Source organism: Panthera tigris, chromosome B2 (genome assembly GCF_018350195.1).
Source record: "Panthera tigris isolate Pti1 chromosome B2, P.tigris_Pti1_mat1.1, whole genome shotgun sequence".
Classification (NCBI taxonomy): domain Eukaryota; kingdom Metazoa; phylum Chordata; class Mammalia; order Carnivora; family Felidae; genus Panthera; species Panthera tigris.
In genome coordinates, this window is record NC_056664.1 from 8,794,304 (window position 1) to 8,808,910 (window position 14,607).

The window sequence follows — 14,607 nt, forward strand, 5'->3', positions numbered from 1 at the left end:
ACTGTTCAGGGACAAAAGCCTCACGAGGCCATAGCTGATCCAGGACATACGAAGTCAAACAGTCCACTATTTTTGAACTAACATTCCATATGGAGGGAAACGTGCTGGTGAGCAAGGAAAACTGAAGCAATGAGACTGTGCCTGGTAAAATTATACTCAGGCAGCTGCCACTGACAGTTTAAGGACATAAAACTGACAATGAACTGAAGCCACCGCATACAACTAGAAAAGCCAAAATTGAAACACCAAAGTTTAAAAAAAAAAAATAGACAATGTACAGTATTAAAAATTAAGTTTATGCTTATTTATTATTATTTTTTGAGAGAAAGAGCACACAAGCCGGGGAGGAAGAGGGGGAGAGAGAAATCCCAAGCAGGCTCCATGCTGCCAGCACAGAGCCTGATGCGGGCCTTGAACTCACAAACTGTGAGATCATGACCTAAGCTGAAACCAAGAGTCAGATGCTTAACGACTGAGCCACCCCGGCGCTCCAAAAATTAAGTTTAACAGAACAACTTCTGTAAGGCCAAACTAAAACCAACTGTTAATTTTCTCTTCCAAAAGATAACCTGATTACTAGTGAATCTAGGTTAACAACACAATCAGTCAAGCTTTTTATTCTCTTATAAACTGGATAATTACTAACTGAAAGGCCAAGCATTTCTCTGTTCTTAATAGGTTAGCTTTTTTAAAACATTGTACAAATTCATGTTCAAACAATACTATGCTGCGTCCCCAACTTTATGAAGAACTCCAAGTTAAATCTACATAGAGCAAAAAAATGACTTCATAATAGGAATGACCATCCAATAACTTCTGTGTTCTCTCAACAGAATGCTATATAAGGAGCTGTCCTGTAGACAAAAAGATGTTATACAAAGTAAGTAGCCTCTGTCTCAACCGTTTTCTTCTCTGTTCATTCCTTCTTAAATTTCCAATTGTTCTCTCAAGTAATTTCACTCAGATATCTAAACCTTCCCTTCCACATTACCATTTATTTCTATAGCAAAGGTGGTTCAAAGAACCAGTGACTCTGGTCTATCCACTATCAGCAGGGCTAAAACCACACTGCCCGTTTGGGTTAATCATGCACCAGGTCAAAAAGAGGTTGACAGCCCATATGATCAAAGCAAGCTGGCTATTCTTTCTGTCATTTATATAGAACACACAAGATGTGTTTATTTTCACCAGCCTCTGAATGACCTCCTTTAGGTGGCACAGAAAAGATCCCACATTTCTATAAAGCATTAACCAAAGGAGTTTTCTTATTTGATACTCTCATTAAGAGCAAATTTTATTTTTTTGAAACTTTTGATCTTTTTCAAGAGCCCCTCAAGTTAAAGGCCATATTGTCTAAATCAAACTGGTGTAATGAATAAAACAAGGACAGGGCAACTAGCAAATGCTCAAGAGGAAAGTGCACACATCCAATACGCTGCTATCACAAAACATGGGGCTCATTAGTGATTTTTTTTCAAAACCAGCAAAGGCAACAGCATTTAAGATTTCAAAGTTCAGAAAGCAGCCTCCCCCCACCAAAATCACTCGACTTCATTTTTGTTACTTAAAACTCCCACTCGCTTATCAATCTGAATACCAGTAACACAAACACTGTAAAACCTTAATAATTAGATCAACTAGAAGAGAGCCAGTACAAAGTACTGAGCAGCACAGCCTACAGATTAATATAGACGTGCACTTTTGTATCGGGTACATTAACTAGATTAACGAATTATTTAAAGATCAAATGCTATATTATCAGCACTAGCTTATAAAATGAAGACTTTCAAATAATTTTAAGCCACATTCTCTCTGACCAACATTAAATAACACTGCCTACAATACTGTGTATACTGTGAAGTTTGACCATCACCACCAGGGGGAAAAAAAAATCAGTCTACCATTGTCTCATTAGGATTTCACAATTCATGGATTTTAATCAATGAGATCAATGATTCATGAATCTTAATATTAATGGTATTAATGACATAAAAGACAGTAGATAAATCCCTTAGAGTTATCTCTCTTTACTCCTGCCTCAGTGACTCAAGAGACATAAATATGAGGTGATGAGTAATTAAAGACAATTATTAAATACCAAAAATACAATGGGAGAGAAACAAAAGCAGAAGATCAGAAATGATCACGTTCAGGAATGAGCGGCAAAGTGAAGCAATCGTTATTCGTACAAGATCTAGATTTTAAAAAACATAGGTCTCAGCTCATCTTTGTAAATCTTTGAATTTGAGCAGAAGGGATTAAGTGAAGTAGAACAGGAAGAAGGAAAAACCTACTGGACTCTCCTGAATTTAAATGTCGTCTCACTATCATCAAAAAAAAAAGAAAAGAAAGGAAGAAGAAAAAAAGAAAATGAATTCAAGAGAGGACACTGAAAGGGAAAGGACGAAGCCAGGAGACTGGAGGAGAGTGTAGACGACTGAGGGCGCAACAGAGTGCATAAAGGAGAGTGTAGACGACTCAAGGTGCAACACAGTGCGTAAAGGAGAGTGTAGACGACTCAAGGTGTACCAGAGTGCATAAAGGAGAGTGTAGACGACTCAAGGTGCAACACAGTGCGTAAAGGAGAGTGTAGACGACTCAAGGTGTAATGATGCACAGAGTGTAGATGACTCAAGGTGTACCAGAGTGCATAAAGGAGAGTGTAGATGACTCAAGATGTAACAGCGTGCATAAAGGAGAGTGTAGACAACCAAGGTGTACCCGAGTGCATAAAGGAGAGTGTAGACGACTCAAGGTGTAACAGTGCGCAGAGTGTAGATGACTCAAGGTGTACCAGAGTGCGTAAAGGAGAGTGTAGACGACTCAAGATGTAACAGAGTGCATAAAGGAGAGTGTAGACGACTCAAGGTGTACCAGAGTACGTAAAGTATTCATCTCCCATCCTCTGTTAAGAGATAGTGACGACAAGGGAGGAAGCAGCAAAGTAAAGCACGAGGCTTGAGACAAGCAGGACATCACTGAGAGTCTCTCCATGTATACAAATGTCACTTGAATTTGACATTTCCTCAGCATCGTTATTGTGTCTTTTACCGGATTATATTTATTCTGGAAACAAATCAAATACTGGCATAGGCTTTATGTTAACAAGAACTGGTTGTGATTACCAAAAGCCTTTAAAGCCATTAAAAGAAAAAAAAAACAACACTACTTAATCACCTCCAATACTGTTTTTACGTTTTTCTTTCAGTTGAGCAGAAGAGTGCACTGAAGGAGTGGGCTTGCTGCCACCAGTGTTTAAAGACGGTTTTCTCCTGGGATGACTTCATTTAATCATCCCACCACCGCATCGTTCCTGGGAACCACATTCACAACACAGCCGTGTATACGACAAAACCCACTGACACACGTTATATCTGAGTCTACAAACAGTGTAGGAGCACAGCCATTAGCTACATTACAAAACAGAATCACGGAAACCAAATCCTCTGGGTTCTGTACGGAGGGGGTATCCACAGCATGAAAATACCCTTACATCTTATTTACCTTTCCTAGAAGGAAAGAGTAGATAACCTGGGGACACGACCGACTTCGCATAAAATGAAAAGCATACTTTGAAAACGAGCAGCATCTGGCAATCATCATCTTCGCTTGCTCCCCACCGTGACTCCACTCCCTTGCGCCACCCTGCGTCTCCACCACCCTCCTCTGTTCCCCACCGCAGTGCAAGTGGCCCCCCACCCCCCGCTCCTCCTGGAGTTTCTGAGTTGAGTATACCATCACATTCAGCTATCACTTCTATGCAAAAAGTATAAACTCTGTCTCTTAGTGTTGGTCCCTCTGATGACTGCCTGAGTCCTACAAACGCTTCCCTGACAGCTCTATCTGGGGGGCACAGTAAGAAAATGACTGAACACAGCGACTCCAGTCAGACTGCCTGGGTTACAATCCCAACTGCACCATTTGAGAACTGAACGGCCTTACAGAACTTCCTCTGGAAAACAGATGCTGCCTCATCTGGAAAAGCGGAATAAAGCTGTAAGCCACAACTCAGTGACAGACTGCAAAAATTAAGCTAGGTGATATCCCACTGAGGCAAAGCATTCCAAACAGTGGCCAGCACACAAGAAGGCACTCAATAAAGATCAAACAGGATCATCACTTTATTAGAGTATTTATAGCTGTGACTTCAAATACAGCCTGTTCCAAACCAAAACATGTCTTCCTTCCAACTGAACTCCCCGTCTGGCATTCCCCATTATACTCTAGCCAGTGGTCTTAGAGTCATACTCATCAATGTTGAAAGGATAAAGAATTCTTCTTTCTTAAGTCAACTCCTTCCTTCCCTACCCGAGCGCCTCCATGTGAGATGAGGCTCCTAAACTATTGCAACTCTTGCCCTCCATGGACTCCTGAGCTGTACTTGTCCTTACGCCCAACCATCCTTCCCACTGCTGCAAGAATTAATCCTGAGAGACCAAGGGAGCAAACATGGCTAGAAAGATAGTTCTTTTAAAATACCTTGTACAGTGGTATAAAAATAAATACTGTACAGGTACAAGGAGAAATAACATGTTTTTTTATATAATAATAAATGATATTGGAATAATGTGGTTGTCCCTACACTGTTAAGGGGAAAGATCTAAAACAAGTACAGGTACTATATGAAGAAATTATACATTCCTGGAGAGTCAAAGAAGGCCCAGATACCTTATTCGTCACTGGAAAACTCAAAATGTAGAGATGCCAATTCTCCTCTCAAAGTCACCATGAGATTCAATCTTATCACAATCAGAACCTCAACAGTATTTCTTCCTTGTTGAACCTAGAATCTGATACTAAACTTATGTGGAAGGACAAAGGGCAAAGAAAAGCCAAGATATTCTTGGTAGATATCAAATATCTAGACTTCATATAAGGCTGTATCAATCACTGTGTGGAACAGCACCAAAAGAAAGAAAGAGATCAATGGAACCACACAGAGATCCCAGGGACAGACCCAAACATCTATGGACACACAACATCAGAGTGAGTAATACATACCCAAAAGGAAAAGAATGGATTTTTTTAAAAAACAGTAAATGATATTGAAAAAAATTCACTTTCTACATGGGGGGAGAAAAGGACACTGGACCCCCTTCCTGGTACCATACAACAAAAATTAACACCAGATGGATTATAAACTTAAAGTATTAAGAGGAGACATTTAGAAGACAATATTACAGAATACCTTAACTCTGAGGTAAAGAAAAGCTTCGTAAATAGTAAGAGCACAGACCCAAAGGAAAAAAATAAATTTTAATCCAAAATTTTTCTTCATCATAAGACACCGTTAAAGGAAGTGGGGGGAAAAAAGCTACAATTGATGTCTGCTGCCTATACAACATGTAAAGATTAGTATAGAGAATACATATATTCCCACAAACAGTAAAAAAAAAGAACAGGAAAAAATATTTAAAAAGCCATTTCACAAAAAAAGATAGACCCAAACGGCCAATAAACATATAAAAAGATGCTCAACATCATTAGTAATCAAGGAAATGCAAATTAAAACCACAGTGAGCCATCACCTCTCCCACGAGACTGGCAAACACCTAGAAGTCTGACTATATGGAGAACTGGCAAGAACGTAGCACACACCCGTTACTGCAGGGAGTGAACGCTGGTACATCCATTCAGGAAGAAGAGTCTGACATTACTAACATCTGAATACACATTCACCTGTGACCCAGTGAGTCAACTCCTATGTCCGTATCCTAAAATAACGCTTGCCCATGTGCCCCAGAAAACATGTTCACAATGTTCAGAGCAACAGTGTTCATAAAAGCAAAACGCTGGGAAAACTCAGTACTCGATCAATAATAAGATGAACAAACGGTGACAAATCCATCCAGTGAAATGTAAGAAGGACCAGTTATTTTATATCCATCAAATGGATAAATCTAAAATCCTATTGCTGAGGAAAAGAAGCAAATCTCTAACATCAGTAAGTCCAACAAATGGAGTTCAAAACAGGACAAAGCTAAACCACACGTTGTTTGGGGCGATACTCTTCCTAAATGTAGATTTACTAACAAAAGTGAGGGAACAACTCACAAAAGTCAAGGTAAAGATTACTTCTTAGGGATAGGATACAAAAAAGGGACACGTGGTGGTTTCTAAAGTCTTGGCAATGTTGTAATTCTTACACTGAGTGGTTGCTATATAGGTGCTATGTTTATTATTATGTAAACTGTACATGTTTCATAAATGTCTGATATATTTCATTTGATGTATTTGACAGAAAAACCCATGGTGGCTGAGTATGAACGGGATGTGGAGAGATGGAGCATCTAAGAAGTCTGGCTGGAAAGACAAGAAGGAAAGCAGCAGCACAGCTACAAGGGGCCCCGGGACCGATGAGACCCGAGCAGCGACAGCTATAAGGGGCCCCCGGGACCGATGAGACCCGGGCAGGGACAGCTACAAGGGGGCCCCGGGACCGATGAGACCCGGGCAGGGACAGCTACAAGGGGGCCCCGGGACCGATGAGACCCGGGCAGGGACAGCTACAAGGGGGCCCCGGGACCGATGAGACCCGGGCAGGGACAGCTACAAGGGGGCCCCGGGACCGATGAGACCCGGGCAGGGACAGCTACAAGGGGGCCCCGGGACCGATGAGACCCGGGCAGGGACAGCTACAAGGGGGCCCCGGGACGGATGAGACCCGGGCAGGGACAGCTACAAGGGGGCCCCGGGACCGATGAGACCCGGGCAGGGACAGCTACAAGGGGGCCCCGGGACCGATGAGACCCGGGCATGGACAGCTACAAGGGGGCCCCGGGACCGATGAATCCTGGGCAGGGATAGCTACAAGGGGACCCTGGGACTAATCAGACCTGAGGTTTCAGTACCCATGGAAAGGCACCAGTGAGATGAAGAGACATTGAAAACATAGGAAAAGGAGGACATAATTTATAAACCAAGGTTTCCAAGAAGGTGAACAGGAGGAGATATAGAGCACATATGCAAAAGGATACTTCTTTCACTTGAACATGAAGGAACAAAAGAAAGAAGGACTTAGATGCCCTTCTCCTCCACTGAACTTCACTCCCCTCAAGGCCAGGCATCGTTAGTATCGAGAACAATGTTAATGGGCAGGAAAGAATAAAGAGGGAAAGACTGTTTTGAGTTGATCCAACAAGTGTAGACTGGGTTCCTTGAGAAGAAGACGTCATTACTACTCAACAAATATTCAAATCACCCATGGGAAAAGTCCACATTAAAGTTACATTCTTTATCACGTAAAGTCAAAACAGTATAATCTTAAAACTCCAATTCATACTTTTTTTGATACATACTAAATTTCATGTATATGTATACATTTATATACATGTGTATATATGTATATATGAATATATATTATAAATATAATATATATATATATATATATATATATATAAAATTAGGGAATTTTTTATTTTTTTAAGTTTATTTATTTATTTTAAGAGAGAGTGAGCGAGTCCGCACAAGCAGGGGAGGGGCAGAGAGAGAGGAAGAAAGAAAATCCCCAGCAGGCTCCACGTTGTCAGTACAGATCCTGATGCGGGGCTCGAACCCACAAACCAGGAGAGATCAGGACCTGAGCCAAAATCAAGAGTCAGACGTTTAACCAACTGAGGCACCCAGGCACCCCTATTATTAGGGAATTTTTTAGAAGTTGATTTCCTGAAGTTCTTACTTCACTTATTTAAAAACAGGGAAAAAACAACTTCCACTTACTTTATGGAGTTTCTAAAGTGGTCTTCAGCTGGGTTTTTTACAGTACAACTATTCAGGAGCCATAGATCTGCGTCTGATGCATTTTCTATTAAAAAACAGATATAAAAAAGAAATTTCAGTATCACATTTAACCATTCACAATCACTCAAGCGCTTACCCTGACGGCACGGTGACAGACGCAGTGGACAGTCAGGTACGTTGTCAACGGCATCACGCTCCCTAACTGCTCTACAGACTATGGAAATATTCGTGAGAAATACAACAATTTAGAACCTGTGCTGTATCTTTTTAGTGAAAATATAAATAAGCATTTTCTTCCCTTACTTAAAAACTTCCAAACACTTGAGTGGAATATGCAGTTAACTGCCCTCTTTGGACCGTGTCAATATTTTCCAGGCGGAGATATTATCATACACTGAATATTCTGCAGCTTGAGATGCTGTTAAAACTATAATTTGTCTTCCCTGAAAAAGTTAATCATTTATGTCAAAGTGAGCCTTTCATGCCTCTCACCAGTTTGATCCAATATTGTTATGTATGTGGTCCCCCCCATCCTGGGTAGGGTCACGTCCCAACACCCCCAGGGGATGCCTGAAACCAGACAGTACTGAACCCTATAGATGCTATGGTTTCTCCTGTGCATACATATCTGTGATAAGGTTTCATTTATACATCAGGCACAGTAAGAGAATCACTAACTGATAATAAAATCGAACAATTATACTCGTATGGTGCAACAAAAGTTATGTGAATGGGTCTCTCTCTGTAAAAGTATCTCACCGTATTGCACTCACCCTTCCCCTAGTGACGAAGGGAGACGGCAAAACGTCCACGTGAGGAGATGAAGGAGGTGAACACACAGGCACTGGGACGTAGTGTTAGGCTACTACTTGACCTTCTAGCAATACGCCACAAGGAGCACCACCTGCTGCTGGACTGTGACTGACCACGGGTCACCGAAACAGCCGATGAGCGCTGGGGTTGTGGAGGGGGGACTACCGTACGATGACAAACTCACTGGCAACGCAACCGAGAATCCAAACCCGTCAACTTACGAAGCGAGTTTGTAAATGCCTACGGTGTCTGATGCTATTGCAGCTACCCTGTTGTCTAACAGGATGTACACACCGAAACAGGACTCTCACAACGAAAAGAAATCCGAAATCGAAGACTGTAGCACCCACGACGTATACGACTGGAATACCAGAAGCCAAGGTGTAATGACATGAAGAACCACGAGGACAAGCCGATGTCAGTGCACACATTCTCCACCCAGGAAGGGAACCTCAAGTGACAGCATTCTGTCAAAGGGATGGCGAGCACATCAAAGCTTCTGGCAAATTGGCAAAGACTTTTTTTTCCCCAAACATTTTATTATAAAAAAGATGAAATATTTTTATAGACACCAGACCAAAAAATTCTTGAATCGATTAAAGACAAGGTGCCTCTACCTGTTTATCAGCTGAAGGCTACGATCCCTCCTTCCCCGTCTCACTCCTTCCATCCGTATCCCCCTCCCACACCTCATGGTCTATTTTCCCTCCCAACAGCCAGAGTGACCTTTTACTTAAAAAATCTGGTTATGTCACTTCCCTGTTCAAAGTCAGAAATGATGAGTATTTACCTACCTGCCCTTGTCCCCTCCTAATTATTCTCCACGATGCCGCCTGAAAGACCTCCCTCTAATACCAATCGTCTGATGACTTCCAGTGGTGATCAAGGCCTTTCCAGATCTAGCTACCTCCCCAACTTCAGTATGAATTTCTCCCTACATTCATCTGTCCCTCCAGCCACAGCAAACCGGTTGTAATTGCTAAAGCCTGCACTACTCTAGCGGGCTACAAGATCTTTGTTTGCTTCACTCGTCTGCCTACCTGGCTACCTCCTACTCATCTTTCAGGTGCAGCCTGAGGTCCGCAGAGGCGTCTTCCCTGCACCCCGTGGTAGACTGCGCCAAGACTATTCCCGCACTTCACATTCCGTATGAAAAGAATGCATCTCCCCAGCCTGTCTTCATTGCTACGTAAGACATACTGAAGACAGCATTTTTATCTGCTGCCCTCTGAATGTCCGGGGCCTAATACAGCGACGGGCACAGAATGAACATTCAAATACCCGTGCAACACTGAACAATGTGCCAGGAGGCTCAAGAAGAGAGAAGGAAGACGCTAGCGCGGAACCACATGCATATGGCGCTTCCACCTTTCTGCTAAAGCTCTGAAGGCGAGACTCATGTTCGTGAATAAGCTTCAGCAATTTATTTAACAAACACTTAGGGCTGAGACCTGATCTCATTCACAGTTATACCCCCAACGCTTATTACAACACCTGGTCCATGGGAGATACCCATTAAGTATGTACTGGGGGAATGGTGAATTTTAAAGATAATCCTAAACTCCGAGCAATGTATTACACAGATAAGTAAAGGTCATGGGTGTCTGTTAGCTAATGACAAAATAAATAAATAAATAAATAAATAAATAAATAAATAAATAAATAAATAAATAAAGGCTAGGCATTTATCTAAAATAAGCAAAAACCTAAAGACAGAACTATCTGCACCAGATGCCAGCTTTTGTATCATGGCACATTCTTCTACTCAGTCACCTTAAAGCCATCTCTCACCCTACATACTGCAACAAAAGCCATTTCAAGAAGAACTCCAGCAATAAATAAGGCAAATTATTCCACTCCGTCTGAAATGTGGCAGAATGTACGGACTCTCAGAATAAGGCGACTGTTATGCTCAGTGATCTAACTGCAATGAACAGGAACCCGATGAATATACCAAGATGCCTACAAAATTGCGCAACTTTTTAACCACCCCTCAAAAGACAATGTCCCTTCTCCAATGAACACAAGAGTCTCTTATCCAATTATTTCTGAACTCAGTTTTGTGTCAGTACATCTTACTTAATATTGTCAAAACACACTATTTACAAGCACAAATCAGTCAGTACACAATAGTAACACAATGAGGATTTACTATGTGCCAGGCTCCATTCTAGGAACAGAAGATATGGCTGTGAAAAGAGTTTCTACCCTCAAGGAGTTTAAGTCTTGAGAAGGAAGTCTGATTTAAAAAAAAAAAAAAAAAGACAGAAAACAAGGTAATTTCAGGTACTGGCCAGTGATATTAAGAGAGAATAAGAGTAATAGACAAAGAATAATTAGGGGGCTGCTGGCCAAAATAAGTCTCAGAGACCTCAACTCAAATCTGAGTTGAGACTTAAGTGACAAAAGAAACCCAGCATGCAAAGACCAGAAGAAAGAGCATTTCAAGAAGAAAACACCGCAAGTGTAAAATAAAGGCCACGAGACAAGATTGAACTTGTCACGTTCCAGTACCAGAGAGAACAGTGTGACTGGACACAGTGAAAGTCGGGACAGAAAGGTCAGAGAGGCAGGCAGGAAACAATCGTTAGTTGACACAGCATTGTAAACGTAACGGGAAGTCACCACTGGGTTTCAAACGGTTCATCTCTACTTCAGAAAGCCCATTCCAGAAGTGCTGTGAAGACTACAAACAGGGAAAAAAGTCAAGTCCAGAAACCCAGCTGGAAGCTGACACACTGGTCTAAGACTAAGTGAAAAGGACAGCATAAGCTGGACTGGGATTACAGCGACGGCAAAGGTAAGAAGTAAATGGAGGAGGGCTATTTCGGAGGTAGAATCAAAAGAATTCATGGGTAGACGAGACAGGAATAGTGCAAGAAGGAGTCAAGTAGGATTCCTCAGCACATGGAAGGAACTTGGACCTGATGGTCAGTTGTTTGTGGTGCCATTTACTGAGTTGGGGAAAGGCTGGAAAAAAGAGACTTGGGGACTAAAAGAATCAACAGGGGTTTTAGGGGGCCGTGCTTTGTTTGAAATCCTTATTAAATCTCCAACTAGAAATACTGAGCAGCTATTGGTATAAAAGAAACCGAAACTCGCGGGAGTCTTTCAGCCTGGACAAAGAGCAGAATCAAAACCCTACAGAACATGTCAGAATTTACAGGAATGGGCGAGATTACAGGAGAAAAAGAGAAAGGAGAGAGAAAGAAGTAGAGGGCAGAACACCGGGTCATTCAAGGTCTGGAGAAGACGGTGAGAGGGACAAGGACATTGAAAAGGCACAGCATGCAAGATAAGAGGATAAAACACAGAAAACATGGTGTGACAGAAATCCAAAGAAAAAAACTATCTGAAAAAGGGGTAATCAATCATGTTAAATGCTAAGAGTTAAAGAAAGGTTTCTGAATCTCTATCTCTGTGCCAACCCACAATCACTCAAAGACCCCCCCGCTTTTTTTAACTAACACAGAAAATAAACTCACTACAAAAGGGAAGTGATTTGCCCATAAAGAATGCAGATTCCACATGATTTGCCCCCTTATAAACACATTTTCTGGGTTCTAAGATGCCAGCAACTGTCAGAACCACCATCAACTGTGTAACAGCTCTTCAAGAGGGGCAGAAAACTGTAGTCATGTTCTTATCAATTTGAAGATACATGCCAACTTCAAACATTAACACTAGCAGGGTAGGAGTGAATGGCATCAGAAACAGAAATCAACCAGATTAGCGTCGTCCACCTTCTAGAAGAATCAAGAAATGCCAGAAGAACTGCCTTTCCAGGAACCCATCTCCCAAAATAAAGTCAACGTTCAAACATGGCACCGCTAGTGGATGGCTTGGTTATTAGATTAAATGTCTGCAAAGAGACAGTTAACGCCTTACGGTCTTGCCTCCATCGGAGCATTTTAGTCACCAACGCCTCCAGTGTCGGAGGAGCAGCAGCTAGAGAAGACCACTCGGGGAAAGAAGGACTAGGCAGATGGGCTAGAATGAACCCAGGAAGGGAAAGGCAGTAAGAAGGCAGCCAGCTTGGAGGCACAGGCTTGGAGAGGATCCAAGAAAGACTGCTACTTGAGATGTGGCCTCCGGTGCAGTCGACGCCTGACGTGCAGCTGAAAATCATCTACACAGAAGTCAAATATTGCCAACGCCAGAGCCGGGACACCACGACTGGTCCGGAAGGGAACTAGCTTCAGACTAGCCAGATGGGATCTAGCTGTCAAGATCTGATTATTTTCAGTCCCTCATTCTGAAAACAGGGCTCCAATGAAAGCACTGTGCCTGTATCATTTTGTATGCTTCCCAGATTACCCTCGGAATCAAGCCCCGAAAAGTGGCACTGCTGTCAAGGGATAAACTTTTATGTCGTTCCATTACATACTTTGAAATTCCTATCCATAAAGGGTGCACCACCTTGCATTTCCATGAGCAATGCATGAGACTGCCCGTTGACCCACATCAACCCCCACACAGCGTGCTATCAAACCTCTGCACTTATGCCAATCTGGTGGGAAGCTGGGTCCCAGGGAGGTTTCAGTATGTATTTCTCCTGTTATGAAGGAGCTCAGCATCTTTTCATATATTTAAGGGCTGTTTGCAATTTTTTTTAATGTTTTCCATTTGTTCATGTCTTTTTGCCCATTCCCCCCCCCTCAGGCTAAACATTTTTATCTTGTTTTAATTACTAATATGCACAAATACACACAAGGAATATTAATTCTCTGTCGATGATATATTCCAGTATTCTTTCTCACTTTGTCGCTTTACTTTCTTACAGACTTTCTTCATGTAGTTTTATTTCTAAGATAACAAATTCATCAACCTCTCCTCTTATTACTTCTAGATTTTGAGTCATAATTAACAAGATTCCTCTATTCCCAGATTACTAAGGAGTTTGCCAATGTCCTCTCCTAATACACATATGGTTTTACATGTAGATCTTTGATCTGTTAGGAATTTATCTTGATATCCACTGATCTCACTGAATTTTTTTAATGCAAAATGAAGTAAGATCTTATATTCTCATTTCAAATCGGAAGCTATTAAAACCTACGACACTACCTACTGCTAGCAAAGCAAATGGGACACCGACGCCTCACTTTGCCGACGGCAGTCTACACGGATAAAACTCTTTGGAATGCAATGTGGAACTGCTCTCAAAAATTTAAATGTGCATCAGAGTTCCTCTGACACACGCTTCTGGGCTACTTGCAGCACACACGTGTGTTTATACACACACATATATGCACACGTACACCTATACACACATACACACATACATAGAGAGAGACAAGTAATCAATTTTACAAATCTCAGTAAGCATTACTGACAAAGCAAAAAACCTAAAAAGCCTACATATCCATTATAAGGAAACTGTGAAAATAAATGAGACTACTGCTAAAATACCACTCAGCTCAAAAAGCAAGATAAAGCTATAAATGCTATTTTATAATTATCTTTGTTAAATCATCAGGTGAAAGAAAAGGAAGGTGCAGAGGGCAGGTCTTGTATTTGTTTTTTAAAAAGGGAAATTCCAGGGGCACCTGGGTGGCTCAGTCAGTTAAGCATCTGACTTCGGCTCAGATCATGATCTCACAGTTCATGGGTTTGAGCCCCGCGTTGGGCTCTGTGCTGACAGGTCAGAGCCTGGAGCCTGCTTTGGATTCTGTGTCTCCCTCTCTCTCTGCACCTCCTCTGCTCGCTCGCTCTCTCTCTCTCTCTCAAAAATAAACATTAAAAGAAAATTTTTTTTTCAAGGAAATTCCAGGGACACCTGGATGGCTCAGACAACTGAGTATCTGACTTCAGCTCAGGTCATGATCTCACGGTTCATGGGTTCGAGCCCCACATTGGGCTCTGTGCTGACAGCTCAGAGCCTGGAGCCTGCTTTGGATTCAGTGTCTCCCTCTCTCTCTACTCCTCCCCCGCTCACACTCTGTCTGTCTGTCTGTCTGTCTCTCTCTCTCTCTCTCTCTCTCTGAAAAATAAACAAATGTGAAAAAAAAAATTTTAAGGCAAATTCCATTCTAAGTAAAGAGCATTTCTGAA

The 14,607-nt window shown here is 41.9% G+C and overlaps 1 protein-coding gene and 1 long non-coding RNA gene across 6 annotated transcripts in view; one reads left to right on the forward strand and one right to left on the reverse strand.

Moving 5' to 3' along the window:
- CDKAL1 (CDK5 regulatory subunit associated protein 1 like 1) overlaps window positions 1–14,607 on the reverse strand; it is a 703,328-nt gene that overhangs the window by 586,420 nt on the left and 102,301 nt on the right. For all 5 annotated transcript variants that reach the window (XM_042985612.1, XM_015541091.2, XM_007074528.3 and 2 more), the window contains exon 5: window positions 7,720–7,804. In XM_042985612.1, coding sequence (XP_042841546.1) covers window positions 7,720–7,804 — 85 coding nt within the window. The remainder of the gene's footprint in view (window positions 1–7,719; window positions 7,805–14,607) is intronic.
- LOC122238546 lies at window positions 754–7,255 on the forward strand. The gene is made up of 3 exons (XR_006217470.1): window positions 754–880; window positions 3,209–4,986; window positions 6,242–7,255. It is a non-coding gene; the product is annotated as an uncharacterized LOC122238546 (long non-coding RNA).